This window comes from Alligator sinensis, unplaced genomic scaffold (genome assembly GCF_000455745.1).
Source record: "Alligator sinensis unplaced genomic scaffold, ASM45574v1 scaffold550_1, whole genome shotgun sequence".
In the NCBI taxonomy this organism is placed as follows: domain Eukaryota; kingdom Metazoa; phylum Chordata; order Crocodylia; family Alligatoridae; genus Alligator; species Alligator sinensis.
The window spans coordinates 1,052,451-1,074,031 of NW_005841980.1; the positions used below are offsets into that span (position 1 = coordinate 1,052,451).

General features: G+C 52.0%; 1 protein-coding gene across 1 annotated transcript in view; it reads right to left on the reverse strand.

Annotated features, from left to right (window-relative positions):
- Positions 1 to 1,988: 1,988 nt before the first annotated feature.
- The window catches only part of GALNT10 (polypeptide N-acetylgalactosaminyltransferase 10), a 52,315-nt gene continuing 32,722 nt past the window's right edge, over positions 1,989 to 21,581 (reverse strand). The window contains exons 8-12 of the mRNA XM_006021172.3: positions 13,056 to 13,163; positions 10,968 to 11,189; positions 9,887 to 10,003; positions 8,179 to 8,328; positions 1,989 to 5,859 (exon numbers count right to left, since the gene is read on the reverse strand). Coding sequence (XP_006021234.2) covers positions 5,692 to 5,859; positions 8,179 to 8,328; positions 9,887 to 10,003; positions 10,968 to 11,189; positions 13,056 to 13,163 — 765 coding nt within the window. The 3' untranslated portion in view covers positions 1,989 to 5,691. The remainder of the gene's footprint in view (positions 5,860 to 8,178; positions 8,329 to 9,886; positions 10,004 to 10,967; positions 11,190 to 13,055; positions 13,164 to 21,581) is intronic.

Consider the following 21,581-nt stretch of genomic DNA (forward strand, 5'->3'; position numbering starts at 1 on the left):
ACCCCGGCAGTGGCCGATACGCCTCTCCCGTAGGTTGATGACGCTGCTTTGCCGCGTTATTAATCCGTATAAAATAAAACAAAAACAAACCATTAGATCTTTGTGGCAAACGATCCTTTCAGAATGGAAACAGCAAAGCGCTTTGCTGGTTTTTATGTTTGGTAACGGCTGCCTTGGGCATTTAATGCTCCCTCTGCCGTGGGCTGTTAACTCACAAGTGCGGCACACTCAGCCTTCAGCGTTCGGGTGCATCTCGTTACTCGTCTGCTTGTGGGAACGCAGGGGCCGGGAAGGGCAGTAACGCGGCACAACGTGCACCCCTGACCCTCACGCACTAATGAGCCAAAAGCACAGCCAGCCGGAGGGGTGAACCCCTGCCAGGCTTGGGGGTTCGTTTCTCGCCCAGCGTTACGGGCCGATGGCTCCCAGCTGTCCCCACGGCCCAGCCACAAACATCTTCCATCCTGACTGCAGCAGATAAAAAGACAAATGAAAAGCCTGCTCCCTTTCAGCCAAGCGATCCTCCAGGACGTCCGCGTGGCTTCTACGCCAGCCAATTCCCGCAAACCCGCTGCAGTCGCTTGGCTCTGCAATCGCTCTGGGGACACGGTGCTTACGCCAGGCGGCTGTGCACCGAGTTCACAAGCGTCTCGTAGGGTTTGAAACAGGCCGGCTCCCAGAGAAGCACAGGGAAAGCTTGCTGAACTGCCCGATCCAGTTTAAACGCCGCGAGCGGCTGCAGAGCGGAGGGAAGACGACGAAGGATCAGAGGAAAGCACGACTGGAAGGGACCTTGCCAACTCATCTAGTTCAGCCGCCTGCTCAGGGCAGGAGCATCCCTGACTCGATCATCCCACCCACGGGTCTGTCCAACCTGCTCTTGAGAACTGCCCCGGATGGAGATGCCACCGTGTCTACCCATCTGTCCAACGCTTGACCACCTTCAGAGTCAGAAATGTCTTCATTTCCAACCTAAACTTCCTCTGCTGCAGATTTAATATCAGTAGGCCACTGCTGCTAGTCCTGTCCCCTTGGTCACAGGGAAAAGCCCATCTCCATGCAGGTATCTAAAGAGACTTATCAAACCACCCCCCACTGTCTTCTCTTTTCCAGACTAAATAACCCTAGTTCTTTCAGCCTTTCCTTGCAAGTCTAACTTCCCAGGCCCCTAATTGTCATTTTTGTTGCTCCGTGCTAGACTTTCCATTCTGTCCACATGCTTCTTGAAGTGTGGGAGCCAAAACTGGACACAGGACTGCAGGGGAGGTCTCCCAGGGGCTGAATAGAGCGGAAGAATCACTTCCTTTGATTTGCAAGTGATACACGCTCCTTTTGAAACAACCCAGGATGCTGTTGGCTTGCTTTTTTTTTTTTTTTTTTTTTTTTTTTTTTTTTGCAACAATAGCACACTGTTGGCTCATATTCAGCTCATGGTCCACTGCTTTCTTGTTACTTTTGCATTACGGCATTTAAATGTTTTCCCCACGCTTCCCACGGATCCACAGTGCTGACTTTATAGAAGTCATCTCATTAGCCTTTCGCTTCGGTGGACGGACCTGTGGGGCTGTCGGATAGAGGCCTCGTGTCTGAACAGTTCAAGTATAAAATTGCAAAATCCTGGATGCAGGTTGAACAGATAAATACATGTGCCTTTGCCAGGGAGATCAACACAAACAGCAGCCAGCCGAGAAATCCTGCGATTCAACATCTGCTTAACTCCTGCTCGGGGCCGAGAAGAGGCTTCCATCTTCAGCCTTCACATCAAGTGTGATGAAAAGCAATTCGTAGACAACCCAGTGCATGTAGAAACCCAGGGGCCTCTGCATCTTCCGACCCCACCTTGCAGCCTCTTGCCCTCCTCCCGTTTGCACATAAAACTGGACATTTAAAAACACGCACACGCACACACCCGAATGGTAATTGCACAATGCATCAAGCTTTCTTGCAGCTCCCGCCCCCCCGCCCTCCCTCCCCCTAGCCCCCTTCACTCTTGTCCAGCAAGGCACTAGGAATTGGTTCAAGTTTAAGCATTTGCTGTCCATTTGCATTTAAAAAGGCACGTCTTTATTTTAAGGATGCTGTATTCCTCTTCCATGAAGCCCAGCCCATCATTCCTCTTGGGGAAGGGGAGAAAAAAGAAAAAAAAAACCCCCCCCAAAACACTCCTTTCTAAAGCGCACAGGACACCAACCCCATTTTGTCTGCTCGCAGGGTCGGGCGTTAGCACCGCTATGAAACAAGCACGAGCTGGAAGAGCGCTCGGTGCACACCTATGTCCATGCAGATCCCAGAGCACCTCGTGGGCATGATGCCCAGCGGTGCTTCAAGCAGCGTGACTTATGCAGCCAAGGGTAACGCTGTAAATAACCATTTTGGGGGTAAAAACAAAGAGCATGTGCTTCCCATTAAGGGCTCAATGGCGTGAAAGCCCCAAACCTGACTCACATGCAAACATGAGGATGCCTATGGATTCATGCCTGAGCAATTTTACTTATAAATAACTAAAAGTAATTGGAATAATTAACTGGCCTGCCCAGCAGAAACTCAATTAAAGATGTGGATGGTGAAATACAATTTCTATTTCTCAGTCAGCAGGGGGGCTGGCAATGGTAATACTACCCATTAGTCTTCAAAGCCTGTGGGGTACCGACACGTATAATTAATGCCAATAAATTAACAGATTGAGGATACCACCAAACGAGCAGGCAGAGACGCTGGGAATTCACAGGATGCTCCACCCAAAACCCAGTGCTTTGTCAAATGGGTCAGCAACACACCTGGATGGGTTAGTTTTGGAGAGGACAGCTTCTCAGCTTCTGTGCCGAGTCTGATAGCCACGGTGCCGGTGTCAGCGGGCACGTGTGCATCAAGCAGGGACTGCGTTAAGCCCACCTACTCATCGGGCGCAGGCTGCCAGCCAGTTTCTCTGAGCCCAATTCAGATTGCTGACTGGTAGGCAAAAGGCTGCCTTTCCTATCGCTACCTCCTCTCTGCAGCCAGCATCGGCCAAAAGCTGAGCAATGGAGAGCTCCAAACTTTGCTCACAAGGTGAGCCCAAGTACAAAGCCAGTCACATAACTCAAACAGAAGCAGATCCTTTCATTAGGTGAGGAACTAAAATGCAGGCGCTAATGTTACTAGCTGCAGGGGAATGACCTGCCATAGATTTATAGATCATTTACTGACTTGGTGTCCCTATTATAATAAACTGGTGCCATTCTCATACAAACGGCTTCTTGTTCCATGGGTACTAAAACATTCATAAAGACATCTCGTCAGGCCATTTAGCGCTCGGCAGTCAGTACCGCCAGGCTAACGAAAGCATTAATAACTTTGAGGAAGCACCCGACAGACATTCAAAGCTCTGGAAACCAGTGCTCTCCCCCAGGAAAGAGGAAGGGCTCCCCCCTACAGACACTCTCAAAGCAAAAGGGTCCCTTAATCAGCTAATGGTGACCCGGTGCAACGTGGGTCTGGGCCCTACAGCCTCCACTGCTGGAGCTGGCTGCTGCTCTCGGGGGACCAGAAACACCGCTCAAGAAAGGGCACTCGTGTGTGCCATGCTCTCCTCTCCACCCTCCCAATGGGGCACAACACAGCAAGTGGCAGCATCCTAAAATGAAACCTCCACCCACTCCCATGCACATAAGTAGCCTGCACTGAAGTATGTAGGCATGCCAAGAGGCATCCGAGGCCCTCCCAAAGTGTTGCAGCATGAACGGCTGAAGTCCTGCCTTGTAGGAGAGAGGGGAGCTGCCAGGGAGCTCCCTCGTGCAGCGTGGTGAGGAAGAAGCCTGGATCGTGGAGCTTTTTTGTTGCTGCAGAAGGTGCAGACTTATCAGGTCTTCCTGCAACCTCATGGCTGCTCTTCCCAAGCCAGTGGTTCAGCCCTTCCTGATGCCCATGCCTCCCTTTCCTATCATGCCTGTGGAGACAGCAGGTCAAACTGAGAGCTGGGCAATGGCATGGCAAATGCGTGTGGGCAGCATCTTGGCAAGAGTTAACTGCGCGGTGACTTATGAGTCCTGCCATCACCTAGAGCTGGTCACTGCTCGCTCTCTGCTGCAAGCATCTACCACGAAGGTTTCCTAGGACATGAGTTGAAGAGCGGATGCCCCACCTGACAGTGTGGCCAGAGGCCCAGCTCACCAGCAAATCCCAGCAAAACCCTCTGGCTATTTTCGTTACCAATAAATCAAGACGAGCTAGTCCCAAATCCCTATTGCCCAGCACCCAGCATACTCCAGACAGCATATTAACCTGCTGCAGACATCCAAGAGGCAGAGCCCACCGTGTCCTTAGCCTGCACTTTCCTTCCTTCCATCCCAGTTCTGAATCCTGCTTGAAGCAAAGAGGCTGCCCATCACATGAAGGGTACGTGGCAGTGTGACACGGGCACGAAGACTAATGCTCTAAAGCAGTGGCTCTCAAGCTTGTCAGATCCCAGGCACCCTCCATAACACTTTGGCATTCAGCAGCACCATTGCTTGAAATCTCTGGGTTTATCTTGGCAATCACATGTAGGTGTTTATGCACCGAATAGTGCTAGTATTGCGTGGCATCTTGAAAAGGGTCTCGTGGCATCCCAGGTGAGAACCGCTGCTCTAAAGCCGTGTCCTCCTGGGGGCTCCCTAACAGTGGTGTAAGCTCCAGTATTTACCATGGGAACAGCCACAAACTGCGGACAGATGAACGATAGGGTCATGGAAGACCAAGGCCCACGTACAGCCCTGGAGCTGGATTCAGCAAAGTGCAGCTGTCTGTACTCCGTATGAATTTGGTCTTAAGACTTGAGAAGAAAATGGGGCTGCTCCCTGGAGCGGGCTTTTCCTGCACAAAGCCCTGGGGTGCTCTCAGGCTGCCTCCTGCTGCCCGGGGGCTTGTACTCGGTGCTTTTCGTCCTTTAGAAGTACAAGGTGCCACGACTACCCGAGCTGCAGCCTGCAACATTGACAAGAAAACCCTTTCCTGCTCCTTGGCACGGCAAGACCCAGTAATGGGAGGCAGACAGTAAGATGCACGGATGTTTCCCACTGCTGCCCACCATTTACAGAAATGTGTTTCAACACCTGGCCCTGCCGCCCCATGCAATACATCCCTTGTACTCATGTCTTCCTCTGGAAGATGCTGAGGAGGTCCGAGCTGTCCTGGGTGTATTTTAAACTGGGGGGCACAGAAGACATGCTCCGTGCCAGGTTGTTCTCTGTTCTGCTGCACTGGAAGCCCGTGTCTGTGTGCCAAGGTCTCCATTACACGGGCCCTGGGCTGTATGCTCGAGTGCAAGGGATGCCTAGAGGTAAAGTGCCTATCTGGAACTGTGGTGGCAGAAGGGGAGGGCAGCACTGAACTGCGTGCAGGGCACAGCGATCGCTCGTGGCCACCCCAGCTGGGGAAGGAAGGACCCCATCCGCACTCAGAGCGTATCCTGCAGAGCCCTCTAAATCCAGAGCTCCGGCTCCCACCTCGGCCCCAGAAACGACTCTGGCCAAGCCGCCTGCAATCTCACCGTCCCCGCAAGAGGATGCAGCATCTTCAAAATAAAGCCTGGCCTGCCCGCCATGCCCCCTCCTGAGATTCTCCCTTTTACCTTAATTACCTATTGTTTTTAAAAAAAATTACTCTTTAAAAAATTTTTCTGTCACCCTCCCCAGTAAAAACGTAGAGCAAGAGCACGAGAGAGATCTGCAGTCTTTAAAGGTCGAGGTTCCGGTTAAATTTTTCCAGGACTGTTGAGTTCATGTGTTCAAAGAGCCACTGCTGGGTGGGAGAGGAGGGGTTGCAGGTGTTCATGAAGATCTTACGGTCGCTCTCGCTGCAGTCCATGCAGCTGCTGCTCACTGGGTGGTAGAGGGTCTTGTCCTGGGGAAGAGAGATGGGAAATGAGTGTGCTGGGCAGGTTTGGTAAGGAGAGCTCTTGAACGTGGGAGTTAGGGATTAAACCTCAATGTCAGAACTTCCTAGACCTTAAATGGTGGAGGCTGCAAGTGCGAGAGGAACAAGGGAAAAAACTCTGGCCATGCCCTATTCACTCTCCCGTTCAGCATCCGCCCTCTGCCCCTGTGCGATGCAGAAGACTGGGCAAGATGGACCCAGTACTCATGAGAGAGGCCCACAAGGAAAAAGCCAGGCCCATTTGACTACCATTGACCTAGCACTGTAAGGCTTTCAGGGGAGGGTGGAGGGAAATTTCCTTGGCTTTTCCCCCTCTAGCTGTTTTATCCCTCACATCCTTTCCATCCTACTCGCGAGCTTCTTGGGGGCAGCATCCATACAAGATGGAAAGGACCTGGGGATTACAGCATTTAGCCTAAAGCCTTGCTTAAAGGTTTATGCTCTTGAGGAACAAAACCTGTCTAACTGGTCTTAAATGTTGCAGCACTTGACACTGCCTGTATTAATGGATACCACCTTTCCTGTGCAGGACCATCCTTTGCATTTATAATGCTGCATCCAGCCTGCATGTGGGTTTCTCCAGGCATGGTTTCCTTTGGGAGCCTGGGCAGACCGTGACCGGCCCCTTGCCTCACTCCTACCTGCAGTGGTGTACATCAGATCTACTAACCCCAGCGCCAGCCCTTGAAATACCCCAGGTCAGCTCTGCCTGTGCACTCAAAATACCAGAGCAGCGCACAGATGCTTGGATTAATCTGTCACCACGCTGCCTTCCCCCCCTGGAGCCAGGGCCAGGTCCGGGTCTCACGACATCTGCTCAGGAAAGCAGAGTGAACTCGAAAGCTGCCTCCTGCTGCCTGCAGGCAGATGTTCTGCCCCAGCCTTGCCTTGCGCTGCACATACTGATCAGAGAGGCTGCGAGGGAAAAGCTTTTTAATTAAGAGCCTATTCACCTGTTGCTGCACAAACACCATTTGCAAGGTATTAATAAAGCTCAGCTGTTGGCGGCAAGATCCTCCGTGTTACTGAGCAGCGGATGTGACTGGCTGTAGACCAGGCTCTGGGCACAGGCAGTACTGTGCAGGCAGTCAGACAGGGAGAGGAGGCACAGGTGGGATGCCCCCTCCTTATGCAATGGGTCCCAGAGGGCCTGGGCTTCTTGCTGCTCCTTTCCCTTTTCAAAGGGAGCAGCAGGGAGCCGGTTCTTGCAATAAGGGACACCAAAGGGGATATCAGAAGCCTACCCCTGTATGAGCAACAAGGGTAGAGCTACCTGCCTCCTGAGCGAGGCCAACTGCACTCTTGTGAGAGCACATGACACGCATGCTCTGTATTGAGCTGTGAAGACCAGGCAAAGCAAGGACAGACCCTGAGCTGGGGATGCAGGTGCTCCGCTGGAGTCCTGGGTCTGGTTTTGGGGCCTGAACTTCAAGAAGGGTGTGCACAGAATGGAAAGAGTCCAGCAGAGCAATGAAAATGATGATTAGGGGCCTGGGAGACAAGACTTACAATGAAAGGCTGAAAGATCTGGGGTTACTTAGTTTGGAGAACAGATGACTGAATGGGGGGTGTTGATTATGGTCTTCAGATACCTGAAGGGTGATTACAGGGAGAATGGAGATGGACTTTTCTCTGTGGCCGTAGGGGACAGGACTAGGAGCAATGGACTAGAGCGGCAGCAGAGAAAGCAGATGGGAGATGAGGAGGAACTTTCTGACCCTGAGGATGGTCAAGCATTAGAGGGGGCTGCCTGGAGAAGTGATGCAATCTCCATCCTTGGAAGTTTTCAAGAGCAGGCAGGACGGACCTTGGGCTGCGATGGTTTAGTCAGGTTTGAGTAGGGGCTTGACTAAAAGCCCTGGCGAGGTCCCTTCCAGCCCTATGTTCCTATGGTCCTATGCACCCAGGGCTGCTGTGTACGCCAGCGGCTCCTGGCCTGGCACTCACAGCACCAGAGCGGAGGGTACTGGCAGCTGCACTCTGCAAAACAACCACGCGTGCACATTGCTTTCACTCTCTCCAGTGACAAGTGGCTTTAACGTTCTCCCTACTCGTAAGCTGTGCTCCTGGAGGAGTCCTGCCTTCAGGCACATAAAGGCTATGCCCACACCCCTCCTGATAGCACCACCTTTGTTACTGCCAAAGCAACAAGGATCTGCCTAGAGAGTCTCTTGTCACAGCTACATGACTAGCTAGAGAATAAAACATGAGCTGTTCTCATAAGGAGCCCCGGGAGACCACCGAACAGCCTGACACGTTCATAAGGAAGCGCACGCATGCACTCACTTTTCTGTATCGCCAGAGCTGGTTCCCCTTCATCCCGTGGCAGTCGTAGAGGGTCACGGGACTGCTGTGGGAAATGGCATCGAAGCAGAACTTCTTGGTGTGCTGCGGGTCTCCGGGACGGATGTCCTCTCGCCAGCTGAACGTGAACACCTGCCAGGACACCAGCATGTCTCCATCAGCATGTGGGAAGTGAGGAAGACCCAAAGTTGAGGAGCTGAGGGGGTGTTATTTTGCCTACAGAGTAGGTTGCTCTTTATCTGGGAGGCTCTTTTCTAGGAGGGGAGGGAATAAGCCACTGCTACGCTTGGAAGCTCTGGTGTTGGATGCGGGGGTCGGGAGGAGGCTGGGGTATGTCTGCACTGCAGCCTGCCCAGTCTCCACGCTGCTGCCGCCGACACCAAGACCCGGTGTTGCTGACTTGGGGTCTAACGATGCCTGTGGTCTGCCCACGCAGCCGCTTGTGGGATCTGAGATCAGGCTGGTGCTCCCCAGGCCGTGAGAAGCCGTGCCATCCGCCTGGCAGGAAAGGCAGCTCTCAAGTGGCCCTGCACCAACACCTGCCTTTCTCTGATCCATGCACATGCCGCCCTGATGATGGACCAACGGCTGTGGCAGGGAACAAAAGGACCAAAGAGACCTGTGGTGATATTAGACAGGGCAGCAGCTCTAGGCAAAGCCTGGACACTGGGGTAGCAACACACACACAGAGCCGAGTCTGGCTGGGAGTGAGTGGTCTGCAGGGAGAGGAGCTGGAGATGGGAGATTGCAAGGGAGCAGGAACACTTCCTGGAGCAGCAGAGAAGTGGTGTGGCTTCCTCATGCTGCTTTGAATCCAGGTGGTCAATCCTGCTCTGCTCTCCCCCAGCCCAAGGCAGTTTGGATCCAAAAGAAATGACCATTATCATTTAGGAACCAGTTAAACACAACCCAAATCACAGTCCTCCTAGACGCACACACCCACCCACCCACCGCTGCAGGCAACTGCTCCTGGAATCCACTACCAGAGCTACAGCCCCTTTTTGATCCCCCCCCAAACTAGTTTCATTCCCAGCTTCCTTGCATCCAAGTGCATGTACAGCAACCTCCGATCTCCTCATACTGAATCCACTTCCAGAGTCACACATTGCTCCATCACCGGCCCTTGGCTTTCTAGATCTCTTTTCAGCTCAGCTGCTCCACGGTACACAAACTAAGCCTCCCCTCCTGGTTTGTGACAATAAAGCTGTCATTTCTGGCATGTCGTGCACCCAGAGGGCAAGTCGATCATCTGGCTAGTTTCATCTCTCGCCAGCAATGACCAGTAAGTGGTTACTGAGCGTGCCTGCAGGCTCATTCATATGCATGAGGCATCTCTTATCACATCTTCCAGCAGAGCCTTTGAAGTTAATATTCACTTTGTTACCTATCATGACTGCCTTGTTACCCGCTTCTGTCATGATGTTGGCATGTTGTTTTCTCCTGCTTCAACATCAGGGTGAAAAACTCCCTAAGCAGCCTCCGAGGCTCCAGACCCCTTCCCCCTGATCTTTCCTACGACACCAAGAGCCAGAGCCTGCACCAGAGACCGTTGGTTTGCCTGGTCCTTAGGCCAGTGGGTAAGAACCCTTTCCATTGCCCTGCACTCCCATGAGAAGTGGAGCCACTGCAATATTTACAGCCCCAGGTGAACATTTAAGGACAGTTAAGGATGGAAGGAGGGTTCAGGTACCTGCACGTTGTTCCAAGCTGCCTCCCCTCTGCCTTTCACACAGGTTTCCAGCCGCAGCGGGGCTCCCAACGCGCCGTGTTTCGTGTCTACGCACAGGCCGGTGCCCAGATTCCGGATCTGCAACGTTAAGTGACTTATTAGTTCTGCCGCTGTAATCTTTGTCCAAGCGACGGTTGAGAAGCAGGATGATTTGAGCATCTGCCTTCAACAGTGGCTGTCTGCACGACAGCCGAGTGCCAGACCCCTTCTGCTATTACACAAGCGAGCTGGCGGCATTTCAGCTGCCGGGAGGCACGCGAGATCGATAAGGCAAAAATGCGATCAATCTTAAATAGCCCAATAATCTGCCTTGGGTGTCCTGCGCGCTACAGATGTGTAAAACCTATTATTTCATCATGTGCCACGAACCGAACCTGCATGCTTATAGCACTGTTTATCTCTAGACCAGGAGTGTGTGGGGATCCAGGGATACTTGGATAAGCTGTTAGGAAATAACTGTTACATCTGCACATTACTACAGTGATAGGCATGGAGCAAAACTGTAACTCATACCCCAGTACAAGGTTTAGCCACCTGTTGTTGCTTGAGAAGTTGCATCGTAACAGCTGATGTCTGCACCTGACCCTCCCCATCACTTTTAATGCTATATCTGTCTACAGCTAGAAATCACCGTCCTTGCTGACCTCCATTTTTGCAGAGGGAAAAGCAAAGGTGCAAAGCTAAATGACTCACCTAAGCTCTGCCCAGACACCTGGGTTGTTTCTAGCTCTGCTGCCGAGCACCAGGGAATCGTTCTGCCTCCCCCAGTGTCATGCACTGTACAGAAGCGGGTCAGTATGCCACATCTCCCCGTGGCTAAGCACTCAGGGAATGTCATCTAGGGCATCTGCTCTGTTCCCCAAGCTGGCCGGAGCAACCAGAACAGGAACACCGCTCTCTGAATCACCGAGAGCCTGGGCTGGGGAACACCGATGCACGGTCTGCTTGTGGGAAGGGGGCAGAGCGGTATCAGAGCTCCCAAGAAGCTCTCCTACAACCCCGTGGCCAGTCAGCCTCAGCCGGGCATGTTCAGAGGCCTCACCTCTCCCCACGCTGCAGCTGGGGGCTCCACCGGCGGGTAAAACTTGGGCAGGTCCCAGGCCACCTCGTTCATGAACCACTTGAAGCTCTTGCAGTTGAGGTTGCCGCGCAGCTCCTTCTGGGCAGCCACGTCCCCGGCGGAGAGGTGCCGGTACTCCGGCCTCCGCTGGTAGATGTACTCGGCGTACTCGTCCATCCACACCTCGGCCACACGTTTCAGGTTCTGCGCAGGCAAGAGAGGGGGGAACAGGGGGAAAAGGGTGTGAAACAACTGTCTACGTGCCTACGAGGATCCCAAGAAGAGTCAGTGCCTGGGCTCGGAAAGGCTTTTTATTTAGATGCAAACCGCCTCTCAAGCTGGAGAAAGCAAGCCCATTTTTATTACACCCTTGTACCCAGGGGCTTATAGGAAAAGATTTTTTTGGCTGAGGTCAAGACAGACTTCTGGAATTCAGCCATTGTGTCGGGCTCCCCGCAGCGATGAGAATAGCATTAGTCACAAGTTGTTAAAAAAAAAATAACAAGCCCAAGAGCAGAATGAGCGACACCAGTAAATGCCACTGGACATTTAAAGGCCTGAGATGAAAGCTTCCTGCCTCTCCCGCTCTAATTCAGGCTGCTGCATCCTTTCCGTCTTCCTTTCTGAAGCCGATTTGCAGTGCCCGCTCCAGCAAGCATCGGCTCACACTGCTCTCTTCTCCGCCTTCAGCTCTGCTATAGAAAGAGCTATTTAAGGGAAACGGGTCTCACATGCTGCGTTCAATGAAAATAATGCCGAAAAGCCCAGCAGCCAGGAGATCCTTTTGTGAGCTAACTCGAACTCTGTGCTATCCCTGGAACAAGAGTCCTGCCTGTATCTGGGAGAAATATGGCTATTGACAGAGATGCAGCAGCTAACGGCACATCTGGAACGACGGTCACTGGATGGCTCCATCAGTCTTCCCAAATGTTGTGTGTGAACAGCTGGATGGACGTCAGCACTGACCGCCACAACCGAGCTGCCCAGTGACAACAGGCCAACACGGACAGCCTGATACCACAGGTACAGCAGGACCTGAGGGTGCCATGGGGCACATCTCCGAGCCACACACACAAACTACCCGATAGTTTCCAGGGAGGGTTCAAGCGTAGCGTAGGTGGCACTCGCTCACCACTGCATTGTACAGCTGCACTGCACCAGGCCCAAACTGAGCCCCAGGTGGACGCACGCTTTAGCCAAAACCATCCCCTCATCTGGCTTGTTTCCACAGCTTCCCGCTGGACTGCCCTGTCTGTCCCCAATTCCCTCTGATGTCCTGGAGGAGCTAAGGAGGAACATTGCTGCATTGCAAGAGACTGTGCGCTGTGAAGACTTCTGATGACTAAGAAGGCAGAGGACAGACGAGCATGGGCTCGCTTCGGGAGGGAGCCACATGGTCCAAATCCCTCGTTAGCCCAAAGCCCATTTCAGCCCGTCAGGACAGGGGCAGGAGGCAAGCTCATTCTTGGTGTTGCTTTGCAGCCTTGTTCCTATAAAACCCGTTCCCAGCAGAGGGCACCATCGCCCCTTTCCAAAATCTGCGCTCCGCGGCCAATTTTAGAGAGCCGGCGCACAGCGTGCAGGCTTACTGCCCTCCCTCCCTCTCCGAGCTAAACTAATTAAGAAATCAGACTGGACAGGCCTTTGCATCCTTCAGAATTATAGCCTGCTTCTCCCGTGCACTGTGAGGCTTGAGGCAGATATGTCTTTCAGCGCCTAAGCGGTGCTACCCCTACTCCGAAATGTGCCGCTCCCAGTTTTTAGCTCTCGGGCAATTGGCATTTCCTGCAAAAGCCACACTGTACCTTTTGGTGGGGATGGTGGTCCAAGTCACAACTGTACCGGCCCTGACACTTTCCATCACGGCCAAAGTTAGCTTTCAGATGCAATCAGACATGCTCTCAGCAAGGGCGATGGGGAGAAGTGTGCCTGCCCTTGGAAGTCGGGTTTGCTGTTGCTATCTCCATGCATGAGACAGCTTAGACAAAGCTCAGCCTGGTCAGCTCCCCGGACGTAGCTGCCCCTTTGGCACCCAAAGCTGCAAAGGAAGTTAACGAGGAGTGTGCTCACCCGTGCCAGGCTGACTCCGGTCGGGACCTTGTATGGCACATATTTCCTGTAGATATGGCCCACTCGGGAGCAAGGGATGTCCTCCATGCGGCCGCCGCACATCCACACCTGTGGGAGGGCAGAGAGGGGCAGACCCGCAGTGAGAACTCACTCCCGATCCAAAGCCCAGCTTCCAAAAGCCAGAGAAGAAAAAAAACATTTAACCCATCTCTGTGCTTTAAGTCGCATCTTCTTTGTCAAACGCCCTCTTGGTATTTTGCAAACCTGACTCCCATTGCCCCGGCGCTCTCAATTTAGGCAACGTGTTAGCCAGCTGGCTGCACAGGTGCTGCCTGTACACTCGGCCATCAGTCGGCAAGGCCCAAACAACGTTGAGCATCACAGCCCAGTGCTGGCTTAAGTTAACGTGGGTGGTTATGGCACACAGGAGTCATGCCGATTAAAAACTGGACCCTTGTGCAAAACCCTGTGCTCCATATCCAATAGCCGAAGGCAAGCAAGACAGCCCTGTAGTTCAGATCGTGTGGTGCACAAACTCCTTTGAAGGAATTATTCATAAGCCTGCCTACGCTTCAAACCACAAAATACTGGCTCCTACATGCCTCTGTGCTCTCGCTGGGTACCAGGGTAAGGCCTTGGATGTTGCCACTGTGATTTTAGTGCTGGCATGTGCCCTTACAATTAGTGGAAGTCCCTGCCTGGTGAAATACAATTACCTTTAAAAGCCCTCAAAGTCAATGGGAGAGAACATTAGTTGCAGAATAACGACCTGATGCTTGATTAACGTCAAGGTGAGGCCAAGAAGTTTATTTTCCAGGCAGAAAGCATCAATTCTGTGCCAACATCCTGCAACAACTTTCTTTGATTCCTAGATTAGCATGGCTGCAGTCAGAGGGAATGAAGTACAGCGACTGCCGGTCTCTGGGCAAGCAGAAGAAAGCTTTTGCAGGGGTGGAAGGAATACATCTGCATGCTTCGTCAGAAAATATCTAGTCTATTATTGACCAAAGCACCTTACATTTTTAGAAAGGGGCTACTTTATGACTTCGTTTGTATGTTTTTCCCTCTAAAATGCTGCCTCAGCAAAAGAGCTGGGCAAACACTTTAACATCCCGATGGATGCTCCATTAAGGGTATTGCTGGCTCCTGCTGACTTTTTAAACAGCTCCTTCCAGCTTTTGTTCCCTACAAATGAGTCACCGCTGTCTTGCCCTTCATCCCCTCTTTGTACCCAAAAGCACTATGCACATTTCATAGCTGATGTTACAAGTCGACAGTGTTATTGGTCCCTCCATTAGTCACGCCTGATTTGTGCTGCTGCAATTCACTGGACAATGAGCGTAGTAAAACAGTCTCATGTAGGGAAGGCCATTCGTTAAATGTCTAGGGCTACAATATTCACTATGTGGCAAGGAAAAGCAATGTTTGGCCAATGCTTCTGCATAGTCCCTAGCTACGACTCTCACGTCTGTTGAGTGTTGTCTTTAGCCAACCTCCCCCTTCCATGCCTAACTGCATCAAGCTAATGAAGTTTCATCTCTGTTGGGTCAGTTCCCATGGGCAAAATCCCACCAACTCAGGGTGCAGACAGACTAACAATTATACCAAGTGACGGGGGTATACGTTGCTCTGATGCCACTTACATCTGCATGTTCCTACAGCAGTGCAAGAGCCGCAAAACCCATGCAACCATTTCAGTCCGGGTCAGCTACAGCAACTTAGCTGGCTTAATACACTGCTGGAGGATGCAGGACTTCTCACTGATGCTCAGGCCTACAAAACGGCGTTTTCAGTCTGATCCAAATTACTGCCAGTCCGTCTTGGGCGCTGAGCACAGGGCAGCTGCTACAGATGAACGTGGTCTGAAATCACCGTTATATCTTCATGTTCTTCTATCAATAGGTGCTGTTGCAGACGAAAAAACTCCTCTCTGCAGTGCAAGACGGCCTGCGGCTGGAACAGGATTCTGCAGCTTGGACGTACCGGAGGAAGCACTAGCAACTGAGAAGCCTGCAAAGATAGGCGGGTGCCAGCCCATGAACTGTCTCAAAGACCATCTTCTCCACCCAGAAGCATGGCCTACCTGTGATGGGAACAGGGGCCTCTCTCACCCAGCCTATGTTGAACCTCCGCTGTCCTCTGACCATGGGCCAGATGCTCTCCAGCACTCTTCTAGTGGAGATGAGCAAGCTGGGAGAAGCCAGGCGAGAAAAGCAGGCTTGGCCTATGTAGCCTGGCAAAGAAGATCTCAGCCATGATGGGAAAATACCATGCATGATACCGCGTGATGACACGCGGCTATACGAGGTCAGGTGCTGAAAGAGCATGGGGCAAGAGATGGGGCTACGGACCTACTTTCCGCCCGCGCTGTAAAACATCTGGCTGGCATGAGTCTATAGCATCAGGCAGATGCAACGGCAAAGGCCAGCTGGGTCTTCTGAAACTTTCCAGCAGCTCCACGTGCTCCAAGTGCCGCCGCAGCCCTCCAGAAGCACGCCTGCTTCCCATTCACTCGTTGCTGCTTTGATTTATTTTATTAGCGAGCTGCTTTGTGCGGTGACAGAACTCGTCGCAGCCTGCATAAAGACAATTACCAGTCCTTATCTATAAAATGGGAAGGAAATGGCAGGGGGAGTGTGACATTCATCAGCAAAACAGAGCTAACAAAAAGCAGCAGAAAAAGTTAGCACTAAAGGGAGGAGGGAACCCCCCAGATAATTAAGGGCTTGTCGAGGAATACATGGAGGGGAAACAAACCCCGAGTGCCAGAGTGAAGGGAGGGAGGCAATGCGCTCTGCCTGGTTGTTTTAAAATAAGGGCACGGCTCATCTTCGAGACATCAAGCTCTGTAACGGCGCTGGAGCAAAGTGCAGAAGACTCCTTCCCTTTCCGTCAGGCGGTGTCCTGGGAGTGCACAGCCTTTATCCGGACTGACTGCTTTCTCCCCATTAACATCGGAGCTGGGGTTTTCTGCACGGCGCCTGAGCAAATATAATCTCTCTTGGCTGACGAGACGGCAGACATCCGAGTTCCGGTTTGATGAGCTGCGCTTCTCAGCTCAAACAGCCATTTGCTAAAGCTCCTCGAGGACAGCTAAATCCAGTCAGGGAAGCCAGTGATTTATGCAGGGAGCTCATCAGGTCGCTTAAGAGAAGCGGGGCCCTGCCATTTCCGAAGTCCTGAGCTCAGAGGCTAATGCACACGACTTCAGTGCAGCTGGGAGTCCTTCTGCCTCTGAAGTCAGTGGGAGTTTTGCAGATGACTTGATCGCGGCTAGGACTAGAAACAAGGCTGAAACCATGGGCTTGTTCACGTGCTTGCACAAGGGACACCATTCCCATCTGTTCCCGGGGACTGAGAGCGACAACCCGTATGCGCAAAGCCATGGGGGGTCTTGAAAGGAAGCACAAGGCAAACCTGCAACCCCTCTCCCCTACCCTGATGTTCAGCAGCTCCACTCCCTTTCTGCCGCTGCAAAAAGCAGCATCAGACAAGACTTCAGGAAAAAAAATACAGCTGCCGTTAGTGCAGGAATCCAAGTGATTTGGGCACACGGGGTTTGCAGGTCCTGAAGGCTGTGTCATGATGACATGCTTCCCTAGAGGGAAGCCAAGAAGTTAGCCAGGACCAAGAGAGAACAGTTTTCTTCAGCCCAGCATGGGAAAAAGAAAGCAAGGGGCCTGGGAGCAGGAAAGGGAGAAAGTTGTGGCTTGTGCAGGCGCTGTTGCGAGGCCCGTGGAAAGGAAAGGAGGATCACAGCTCTCTGACTAATGGAAGGCGAAAGCCACGGGAGCAGCAGGGAAGAGCAGCTAGGACCGGTCTCAGCCTCACCGCTGCGAGCATCAGCTGCCCTCACAGCTATGAACTTCTCCATCCTCCCCTGACAAGGGACTAAGGTTGTTCAAAGACTCGGCACACCACGCCTTCCCCAGCAGCAGGCTGCTCGCTGCCATCAGGAGCATTTTACACCATGCCAGTAGCAGCTCCCGATAACTGCTTCCTGGGTTGACACCCACCTCCTACCTGGTGCCAGGTCAGAGCCTTCTTTGGGACCAACCTGATGGAGAGGCCACCTCTCTACTCCAAATGAATGGAGGAGGAGAGATCCCTTCCCCACTTTTCATGGGAAGCGGAGACCGCACAGAAGGAAGGAGATCTGCTTGGACTCAAGGAAGCGACAGAAAGCCTGACCTGGTCGAGGCTGGGCCAATGCAAGAGAGCCGACGACACGCAGACTCGGCGGTACATGAAACCGCTGGATGGAGGCCACCCCCTCCGCAGCTGTGCCCGAAGCCTGGCACCTGCGGAGAGGCCAGCGGAGGTGGAAAACAACCGGGGCCAGCGGAGATGAAAATCAGCCAGCCGCTGCTCTGGCAGCTGGAAGGGGAAGGGGAAGGGGAGCGAGGCAGGCAGCACTGCAGAGTCCCACTCACCGGAGAACATGCCACCTGATTTATCGCCGTCGGCAGCAGAGAAGCGTTCACACGTGTGCTTCTCGGGGAGCACGGGGACTTGTGACCCCCAGAACCAGTGCGGAAGGCATTACCACTGCTGACCAAGACAGCAGGGCACTCGACATACAAGCACAATATTTCCTTGTCCCTGCACCACCTCAGCACCCTTGGACGGGAACAGCGGGTGCTTGGATTTCTGTATAGGGTGACAGCCTCCTTATTTATAGCCAGATGATCCCAATATGGAGCCCTAAAAATATGGTTCAGACCGAGGCATCAAGGTCAGATGCTTCCCAACCTCCAAGTCCAGGTGACAATGAAAAAAAATGCAAAGAGGCTGGTGAGCCATGCCTTTGCCCTTCAGAGGCTGCATGCACTCAGCCCTGGGACTGTCCACATGGAGCTTCGACTTCTCATCTGCTCCCCCTGGCCTAGGCATCAGCACTGGGATCGCCTTTCCTGTGCCCTTTATTTAGGCAGTGCAGTGAAGACTATGCACATCTGGGAATAAGAGCCCTAGAAGGACCAACGTAAGCAGAGGATGGGATGGCAGATGAAATCAGGTGTCGGCAAATGCTCGACAAGGTAACAAGCTGGCTGGATCTATTTAAATGCCTGGCACATGCTGGGGTGTTCTGAATTAGCTTTAATCTTGGGAAGAAAGTATTTAGATATCTGCGCAGGCTGCACAGCATGGGCATCTGTTGAATTTAAAGCAGTGTTCCAAAAAAAAAAATATATATATATAGCGGTGCTATTAAAGCCACGTTCAGGCAAAGACATAATGCTCCAATTCCAATGCCAGCTTCTACAGCGATGACATCCTCACCCCACCTTTGGGTAGTCACGTCCTCTCCAAAGAGGTAACACGGGTGTTGGACGTATGGCCCGTGGAGCCAAGTCATGCAGCCTGTGGGCTCTTGGAGAACCTGGAAATTTGGGGTGTGGTGATGTTGACCCTCACAGTAGCTTTGGAGCATGCATGCTCTTGCCTCTTCCTCCTGAGCTGGCCTCATTCTCCTGTTTTCCATCCATGCTACCTGGGCAGAGCAGGGGGAAGGGACACTCACTGCATGGACAGGACATTTCCACACTTACTCATGAATACCCAGGACAAACCCTAGCACAGCCAAGGAGCTTCATCTTGGCCCCCAGCTGAAACTTAAGCCTCTACTAAACACGAGCTGCATCCTCCTCGCCATTCAGGCTTATCATCGCATCAGATTTGGGTGGATTTGCACACAGATGGCAAGGGGCAGGTTCCTAATCAACAGGCACACTTTGTGCCAAAGTTTCGAGTCCTGCTCCAGAGCGCAGGAGCACCACAGCTCTGCAGGGAAGTAAAAGTGCCAGAACTGGACTGGGGCGAAGCGTTTTCCCCTCCAAAACAAATCAATGGGCTTGGCTAGCAGCTTCCAAAACAAGCCAGCCTGGAGACACCATCCAGCCCGGGCGATTGCAGCCTGAATTAAGGTTGGCAAACCGCAGAAGGCCCTGTTTGCAGTTGCTTAGAAATAAAAAGCACCAGGTAAGCATAGCAGAGTTGCCAAAATGCACCCATCTTGTGCTCTCAAGAAAGGCTCCCATCTCTCTGCGCCGTACCTGGGTGCCCAACCTGCTCCAGCTGAAGGTGGAGAGTTTTCCTGCCGCTGCTCATCACGCTGCAGGCGAGTGCAACACTTTGCGCAGGTCCTCCGTGAAGCACATTATTTTCGTGTCATTGCTACCATTACCCTAATCTGTACCCGGCAATTAGGGATGCTCAGATAACAGCCCAGGCCTCTGCACAGGTTCCAGGGATTTTATTCTTCCCCTGCCCTTGCCTCTCTCAACCTATTACTGCTGTACAAACAAATCTCTCACTTTTGATAGGCATCAGTGTTTTCAGTCTTCCACATGGACACATAGCTTTCCTATTGTTTGACAGTTAATTACTTGTTAATGAGCCCTGCTGCTCTGGGATCTATTAGCTGGTATGTTTACACTGACTTACGGCAGCTGAGGAAAATGAAATACTGCAGGTTTTTGCAGAGGCAAGCAAAAATTGTGACTTACAAAGTTTTTAACTGCCTGGAGACAGACTTTTCTCCTCCCACCTCCGCGCTCCTTTTCCTTGTACTTCCCGGTCGTGGCTCTGGACCCTTTTGGATGACTCTTCTGCTGTCCTTCGACAGAAAGCTCTTGCTCTGTTTGTACCATACCTGGCACGGTGGGTCCTGGGCTTTGACTAGGGCTCCTAGCTGTTAGTGACCTCCCCACCCCAATTTAAAAGACAAGATGGCAAGTGATTCAGGAGACCTGTAGCTAAACTGGCTACTCGTGATAGTTTTCAAAGCAGAAATGCAGGGAAAGATTCAGCTGGACAAAAGCGGTCATAAATCTTCATGGTCTTTTGCAGCAAACACTTCCAGTCCACCTGCATGCAGGATCTTTGTCCCACCACCGATGACCTTCTCCGGTGCATGCCGCACGTTCTCCAAGATCTGGAGGACCCCTCCTTCCCCCCCACTCGGGTCACAACATGCACCAGCCTAGTTAAGCCAATTCTCCCTTTCCTGTCAAGACCAACAAAGGCATTAAAGGACCAAAGCAACTCCTCTTTGGAGCTGGTGTCAAGGAAACAACCCCTCCATTTCTGACCAGAAAGGGCAACCCTCTTTTCTTCTTCCCCCACGTCGGGGTTATTGGACTTGTACCATGATGCTCCACGGGTTACCGGCCACGAATGTCTCAATGGAGAACATCCCGGTCCACATTTTCTACATCGAATATCAATTGCACAATCCCTTAAGCTATTAGCAAGGGGCAGGAGCAGGACAAAGCCTTGCATTACAGCGCTGAACATGAAAGGAGCATCCTCTGTGTGAATAATCTCTGGAGTGGAGCATCTGGAGAGCTGGCCAGTTGCGATCTGCATCTGAAGACTTACCCCAACTTGGAGCAGTTCAACCCCCTTCCCTTGCTCATCTGCCCACTTTGAAGATCTCACTTCTCTTAATAAAATTAAATCCCTCTCCTGATTCAGGCCGAGTGCTGTTTGCCGAGCACCAATACATTGCCTGCTGCGTTTCCTACAGAGAAGCCAACGCACCGCCGCTTGCTTCCCGAATGGAAAAGCAACTCGAGGACACCGGTTTGTCTGCTCAAGAAAGCAAAAAGCCACGGCACTGCCAGTTCCTGTGCGAATGCTGGCTCATTATTCTGCTTTTAACGGTGCTGGTTATTAAAATAAAAACATAAGCTGCGAGAATCAGAGCACAGGTGCAAATGGATTTGCAAAGTGTGAACTGCAGCGTGTACATGCCTGGCAGGTGTGGGGGGGATGGAGGCAGCTGTGAAAGCAAGAACCACCACACGTAGGCGTTGGTAGCAGAGGCAGCCTGGTGCAGGGGTCCGAAGGGCCTGTGCCCACAACACAACTGGCCTGTGTGCCGCTGGGATTAGGCTAGGCTACAAATCTGGCACTTATCTAACAGCAAATGCCTTTCATTGCCATATAATCTGAAGCTACATAGGGCTTTTGACAGGCATCCATGTCCATACATAAGCACATACATTGAAGGCTGCACCCAGGGCCTTAAATGATTTGACAGCATCTCTCTTAACTGTAAAATCTCAGCTTGCTCCTCTAGGTACAAACATAGCCCTAAGCTTGCCAGGAAGTGTCAGAGCTTCATAAATTCTCTGAACAAACCTCCTATTCTTGCCATGCCGGCAGAATTATTAAATCTATCAGCCACAGATGAATGTATCAATTTATCTTAATTTCTGAAAATACACTGAGCCTCTTTCAGTTAAAACCTCATTTTTCTGCCACACAATGGAAGAAGAAAGGGGGTCTTTGCTGAGATTAATTAGAGGGAATTTAGCCCGCCATAAATTACCATCTCTGGACTGAAATAAAACGCACTGTGTTTCAGAACGGATAAGCAAACAGATGAATGAAGTAGTCTTATTTCCTGCAGATCAAGCAGCACGACTGTCTGCGAAGGCATTAGAAAGACAAAGGGCTTGCATAACCACTGTCATCACTCTCGGAAACTAGCGTTTTCAAAGGGGACCAAGGGAAAGA